This window comes from Cebus imitator, unplaced genomic scaffold (genome assembly GCF_001604975.1).
Source record: "Cebus imitator isolate Cc_AM_T3 unplaced genomic scaffold, Cebus_imitator-1.0 Scaffold87, whole genome shotgun sequence".
NCBI classification, from domain to species: domain Eukaryota; kingdom Metazoa; phylum Chordata; class Mammalia; order Primates; family Cebidae; genus Cebus; species Cebus imitator.
The window spans coordinates 1,948,392-1,955,820 of NW_016107402.1; the positions used below are offsets into that span (position 1 = coordinate 1,948,392).

The window sequence follows — 7,429 nt, forward strand, 5'->3', positions numbered from 1 at the left end:
AAAAAAAAAAAAAAAAGAGAGAGAGAGAAAGCATGTTCTGAGGAGGACATCGAGGACATCAAGGTTGTGGCTAGAAAATCATTTGATAAGGAGATCAGAGGTGCAACTCATGGAAATACCGATGGGGTTATACCAGCAGAGGCACTGCCAGCTTTGACTAACGGGGACGGAGATGAGACAGAATGAAGGAAGGCCGTCAGACTTCTAGGATTCTAAAGAAAAGCACAAGAGCTGGAGCTATTTGGCTGTGAACATACATTATCCTTCAAGAACAGAGAAAAATTACCTGGAAGATGATTCAGAGCTCAGTAGGATTGTCACTGCCACCAAAGACCTAGAGGCAAGGCTGTCCCCTCCTCAGTTTCAGCAGGCTAGGCTGCTGCTAACCAGGGCCTCGAGAGTAGGGTCACCACCCAGGGCAAAGGGGTGGGGCTGCCACCCCAGTGGACCCAGAGGGCAGAGCACTGAGCCAGAGGGCTATTCTTGAGACTTAAAATCTAATGGAATTTGGCCTGCCAGGTTTTAGACTTGCTTGGGACCTGTCACTCTTTCCTTCTTTCTTATTTTTCTCTTTTGGAACGGGAAGGTCTATTCCACACCTGTCCCATCACTTTATTTTCAAAGCACAAAACCAGCCTGGTTTCACAGGTTTGTAGGTGGAGAGGAATTTGGTCTCAGGATGAGTAACACCTCCAGTCACACACACAGACCTGATTTGGATAAGACTTTGAACTTAGAGTAGATGCTGAAACGGGCTAAGAGTTTTGGGGCTGTTGGGATGGAGTGAATGTATTTTGCATATGAGAAGGACACAAATTCGGGAAGTCTGGAGGGCAAGCATATGGCAGCCCTAGCAAATGAATATCTGCCCGGAACTGGAAACAATCCACATATCCACTGACGGGGAAATGGATTAACAAATGTCATACAGATTCATAAATGGCATTACTACTCAGCAATAAAAAGGAATTAATTACGAATACACCTAACAATGTGGGTGGATTTCAGAAACATTATGCTGAGTAAAAAGAGCCAGACACAAAAGGGCATGTACTATGCAAATCCATTTATACGAAATTCTGGAACATGCTAAGTTCAATCCACAGTGTTAGAAAGCAGATCTGTAGTTGCCTCGATCTAGGAGGCCCGAATGCAAAGTGGATGAGGAAACTTTCTGGGGTGACAGAGATGTCTTACATCTTGATTGTGGTCGTGGTTACATGGGTACATACTTTTGCCAAAACTCACCAAATTGTATACTTTAAAATGGGAACATTTTATTCTATATATATATATTTTCACTCAATAATGGTTTTAAAAGAAAATTGGAATGAATTCCACAAGGTAGGCTATAATAAGAAATGTGCATTCTTAGTTGTGAACGTGTCAGCTAAAAGCAGACTAGAGTTTTAGGAAAAATAAATGTAACCAAGAGAAAGATTGTAAATGAGATGCTGAATAATCTCAAACATGAAAGCACACAATTTTTAAAAAAATCAAGAGTGAGGCCAGGGGCAGTGGCTCATGCCTGTAATCCCAACACTTTGGGAGGTCCAGGCGGGTGGATCACCTGAGGTCAGGAGTTTGCAACCAGCCTGGTCAACATGGTGAAACCACGTCTCTACTAAAAATACAAAAATTAGCTGGGCGTGGTGGCATGTGCCTATAATCCCAACTACTTGGGAGGCTGAGGAAGGAGAATCGCTTGAAACCAGGAGGTGGAGGTTGCAGTGAGCCGAGATCACGCCACTACACTCCAGCCTGCATGATGGGAGCGTGACTCCATCTCAAAAAATAAAAAATAAAATCAAGAGTGAAATCTAATTCATTTGGAGAACAGAATAGTAGCTAGATAGACAAATAAAAGGCATTTGAAGGCAAAAGACAAATATTCTCTCCTTTTTCTTTAATTTGAGACAGGGTCTCACTATGTTGCCCAGGCTGGTCTCAAACTCCTGGGCTCAAGCGATCCTCCCACCTCTGCCTCACAAAGTCTTGGAATTATAGGTGTGAGTCACTGTGCTCAATGAAAAGACAAATATGGAAAACAGAAAAAGATGATTCAACATACAAATGATATGAGTCCCTAAACCAAAGCAAGAAAGTAGAACAAATTCTAAAACTATAATTTAAGAAAACGTTCCTGAAATAAAAATGACTTGGAACTATGTATTAAATGGGAATGTTGAGTACCTAAAAATATCAACTCAGAATGAATAAGCATTACCAACATACAGTCAAATAAAATTGCTAGATTTTAAGGAAAGAGCAACAATCCTTTATTAGTCAGGATTCTCCAGCGGAACAGAATAGGATCTACATATATATGAAAGGGAGCTTATTAAGGAGAATTGGCTCATATGATCACAAGGCGAAGTGTGATGGGCTGTCAGCAAGGTGGAAAGAAAGAAGCCAGTAGTGGCTCAGTCCGAATCTGAAACCCTCAAAACCAAGGAAGCTGAGTGCAGCCTTCAGAGAGCCCCAGCAAAAACCACTGATTTAAGCCCAAGAGTCCAAAGGTCGAAGAACCCAGAGTGTGCTGTTCAAGGGCAGGAGGAGCAGAAGGAAGCATCCAGTACGGGAGAAAGAAGGAAGCTAGAAGACCCAGCAAGCAAGGCTATCCCGCCAGCTTCCGCCTGCTTTCCAGCCACCCTGACAGCCAACTGGGTTGTGCCCACCCACAATGAGTGAGGGTGGGTCTTCCTCTCCCAGTCCCCTGACTCAAATATCGGTCTCCTCTGGCAGCACCCTCACAGACACACGCAGAAACAAAACTTTAATAGCTGTCTAGGCATCCTTCAATCCAATTAAGTTGACACCTCGTATTATTAACCATCACAAAACCTTCGGGCAAAAAGAGCAAGAAACTATTAAGACACAAGAATGTATGTTTTAGGATAAAGAAAATGAGTAAAGACGGGTCATTCTAGTTCTATCATCTCCCCTGTCCTTGAGAGCCAGGATTCTCAACGTGAAAGAAAGAAAATACAGATGTAATATAGAATAAGTCAAGTAAAAATCCTAAGAAATTAAATTTAGATTGGAAGCACCAGTATAAACTTATTAGGCATTTTATCTTAAAAATTATGTACATGTAGGCTAGGTGCGATGGCTCATGCCTGTAATCCCAGCATTTTGGGATGCTGAGGGAGGCAGATCACTTGAGGTCAGGAGTTGGAGACCAGCCTGGCCAACATGGTGAAACCTCGTCTCTACTAAAAATACAAAAAATTAGCCAGGTGTGGTGGCAGGTGCCTGTAATCCCAGCTACTTGGGTGGCTGAGGCAGGAGAATCTCTTGAACCCAGGAGGCAGAGGTTGTAGTGAGCTGAGATCACGACACTGCACTCTAGCCTGCATGACAGGGTGAGACTCTGTCTCGAAAAACAAAAACAAAAAAACTTATGTGCATGTGTGTGTCTATGTGGTATGCACACATCAGTCTGTTCACTGAAAAGACCAAAAGCAATGGCTAAGTGGTGAGTACCATAGCTAGCATGCAGATTAGGGTCTTTACAACCATTTCTTACTAAATGGAGAAATGGCTGACTGCAGGTTTTAGGTCAGGAATTGTACCAGAGGGGCCTGGAACATCTTGTTGTAACAGACAGCTGGCAAGGTATCAAAGACCACTAGAGTCAGGTTAAAAGGATGACACTCCCGCTGGACAGACGGGGCAATTCAAGCTTCAATGAGTAGAGTGCATTGCAATAGACTGAAACCATCAAACACGTTTAAATGTTTGAGTTTATATGATAATAATAAGCTAGCGATCACCTTTGGGAGATGATAAGGAACCAATTCATTATTTTGAAAATTGATAAAGGAAAAATCAAGCATTTATCTTCTCCTGCCTATTTGAATAGTGTGACTGGATATCAAATACCAAATGAGAGGACACATCTCTTTATAAAATAATTTCAACTAACAAATGAAAAAATTATATAATTAGAATATCACCATTTTACAACCCCCACAGGTATTTAAAATATAAAAGAGATGAAAAATATCATAGAAGTTTAGAAGACAGATTTTCTTTCTTTTGAGGATCTTGCTTTGTTACTCAGGTTGGAGTGTAGTGGTGTGATCTCAGCTCACTGCAACCTCTGCCTCCTGGGCTCAAGTGATCTCCCCACCTCAGCCTCCCAAGTAGTTGGGAACACAGGCACACACCACTATACCTCACTAATTGTTTGTGTGTGTGTGTGTCTGTGTGTATGTATGTGTGTGTGTATGTGTGTATGTGTGTGTATATATGTGTGTGTATGTGTGTGTATGTATGTGTGTGTGTATGTGTGTGTGTGTGTGTGTGTGTGTCTGTGTGTGTGTGTGTGTGTGTGTGTGTGTGTGTGTGTGTTTCGTAGAGACCAGGTTTCACTGTGCTGCCCAGGATGGTCTCGAACTCTTGGACTCCAGCAATCTGTCCATCTCGGCCTTCCAAAGTGCTGGGATTACAGGCATAAGCCACCATGCTTGGTCCCAGAGGACAGACTTTCAACTCCTTAATAAATTTATTCCAGCCACACTACACCCAGCTGTGTGACTTTGAGCAAAATATACCCTTGGCACTTCAGACTCCTGCTCTGTAAAGAGGCGTCCTGGACTCGTCCTCACAGAGCTGTTGTGAGATCAAATTCATTTCATGTGTTGACAGTGCCAGTCACACTGTAAATAGTAGGTATTTTCTGCCACCTGATAGAGCTCTTGCTTTTGAAAGCTCTCTTGCAGTCTGTCCCTGCCCAAGCCAGGCCCCCGTCACTCACATGTGCATCCCACAGATGGAGGGAAGACATGAGGGAACAGGAAGGGCACAAGTTTTGGAGTCAGACTGGAGTTCCCCTTCTGGCTCCATGACGTCCTTCCTCAGACAAGACACAGCATCCCCCTGAGCTCCATCCCCTCACCTCTACAATGGAGAAAACACAGGGCCTGCCTGGTGACATTGGCAAAGGAAGTGAAACATTCACATAGGGCCCTTGGCCCTTGGCCTGGCATAGGATGGGTCCTGAGGACACAGTGGTTCCCTCTCCTCCCTGTTCTCCTGTTCTTACCAATTCCAGGTGAATCCTTCTGTGTTTTTGCTTCTATCATCTCACTGTCCTGCTAAAGAATTTCAAACGACTCCCATTTATGTTCAAAGATGGTGGATCTGCTTCCACTGTCAGAGTTTCTGGATTCGCAGCTGCCTAGGCTGCCAAATTGAGAAGGATCCCATGGGGAAGTATGATCATTCAGCCAGTTGCAGTGGCTCACGCCTGTAATCCAGCACTCTGGGAGGCCAAGGCGGGTGGATCACCTGAGGTCAGGAGTTTGAGACCAGCCTGGCCAACATGGCAAAACCCCATCTCTACTAAAAATACAAAAATTAGGCAGGCGTGGTGGCGCATGCCTATAATCCCAGCTACTTAGGGGGCTGAGGCAGGAGAATCCCTTGCATGAAGGAGAATCGCTTCCACCCAGGAGGCAGAGGTTGCATGAGCCGAGATTGCGCCACTGCACTCCAGCCTGGGCGACAGAGCAAGACTCTGTCTCAAAAAAAAAAAAAAAAAAATTGTGATCCTTCAGGGATGCCTGATTGCTCAGGTAACAGCGCCTCTGCTGTGTATCTAGTTGCCTCACTGATCAGCTGGGACAGCTCTAAGCACTTCATCCAGCCACTTGAGAATTTCATCCTCTGGCCTCAGGGCTCCATCTGTGCTCCACACCATCCTCAAAGACCCACCCCCGACCCCGGCAAGCTGGTCACCTGTATGCTGCTCTTCATTCAACATCATCCCCACCTCCAGACCTTTATCAAAAGCCCCTCTCCAAATGCCTGCCAAATGCCATCTCCTGTGGGGCCCAGAGCACCAGCCAATGCTGCCCATACTGGGTGCAGCCGTCCCAGAGAAGCCCCTTCGGCCCCCACCCGCCCCCTCAGTCTCCCCATCCACCAGCTGGGAGAGTCCCCTCTACCTCTGATAGGCCACAACATAGGTCACATCCTGGGGGTTGCCAAGCCCTGGGAGCCATGTCAGGTACACGCTGAAGTTCTGGGAGAGCAGTGTCACATTCTGGGGAGGGGCCAGACGGGGTCTCCCTGAGGGAAAGAGAGGGATCATGAAGCCTCCGCTCCTGGCTGATCTTGACTTGGGCCACCCCAAGCTGAGGGGCAGCACAAAGGGTAGGCAGGTGCTCACTGAGTTTGTGGAACCAGGAGCCATTGACTGGCTGTACCGCTGCCCTTGTACCATGAGAGAAGCCCCTGTGCCAGGAGGGGAGGCTCCTGGGCATGCTGGGACCTGAGGGTTCCAGCAGAATACCATGGAACAGGAAGTTAATGGCCTCCAGGAGGGAGTGACCCTGTGGGTATGAAGGACCCTGTGGGTATGAAGGGACTCTGTCCTGTTCTCAGCCACGTCCCCAGAGCCTGCCTGTCATGGCCGCAGCATATAGTAGATGCGCAATAAACATCTGTTGAGTGAATGAATGAATATTACAATAACATGGGTTACACCAAAGGCTTCCTAACCTGTCACCCTGCTTCCAACCTTTCCAACACAGCAAAGGTTGCTGCCTAGGCATTAGAAGTAGAAGCCATGCTCAGATGGCCCAAGCCAGTGTCCAGAGATAAGAACTTAGAGGCGTCTCTCCCTCCTGGCAAACTGGGCTCCCTATTTTCCACCCATGCCTTTAAAGGGGCCATTCGGGCATCTGCCCTTGAACTTAATCTGACCCACAGCCTTGTCCCTTATAAAATACACTTCTCGCTGCCACTAGCTCTCACTTTCTTTTTGCCTGACTCTTCATTCCTGCTTCATGTAGCCCAGGATGGAGGATGGCCCTCCCCACTCATTGCACCCTCCCTGCTTGGGATCTGTAAGTAATAAGCTTTTGAACTTGTTTCCCATTGAGGTGGTGTACTGAATTTGCACCTTCCATCTCAAGAACCTGGGCCCAGCCTGGGCCTGATTTTCCCTGCGTTGCTGGGGACACAGCCTGGCTCCTAGCCCAGAGCAATGGTCGGACAGGCACAAACTTGGACATGGATCAGACAAGAGCCACAGGGGCGTCTGCCAGTATAAACAAGTGTGAAGGACCCCCAGACATGGGTTAGACAGTTAGGCATTAAGCTGTGCACCAGGTAAGAAGTATTTCATGGGCTGGGTGCGGTGGCTCACACCTGTAATCCCAGCACTTTGGGAGGCCGAGGTGGGCGGATCACCTGAGGTCAGGAGTTCGAGACCAACCTGGGCAACATGGTGAGACCCCCTCTCTACTAAAAATGCAAAAATTACCCAAATGTGGTGGCAGAGGCCTGTAATCTCAGCTGCTCAGGAAGCTGAGGCATGAGAATTGCTTGAACCCAAGAGGCAGAGGTTGTAGTGAGCTGAAATCGTGCCACTATACTCCAGCCTGGGCGACAGAGCAAGACTCCATCTCAAAAAAAA

The 7,429-nt window shown here is 46.6% G+C and overlaps 1 protein-coding gene across 1 annotated transcript in view; it reads right to left on the reverse strand.

The window, feature by feature from the left end:
- Nucleotides 1–7,429, reverse strand: part of IFNLR1 (interferon lambda receptor 1) — a 32,560-nt gene that overhangs the window by 19,728 nt on the left and 5,403 nt on the right. The window contains exon 2 of the mRNA XM_017534561.2: nucleotides 5,955–6,078. Coding sequence (XP_017390050.2) covers nucleotides 5,955–6,078 — 124 coding nt within the window. The remainder of the gene's footprint in view (nucleotides 1–5,954; nucleotides 6,079–7,429) is intronic.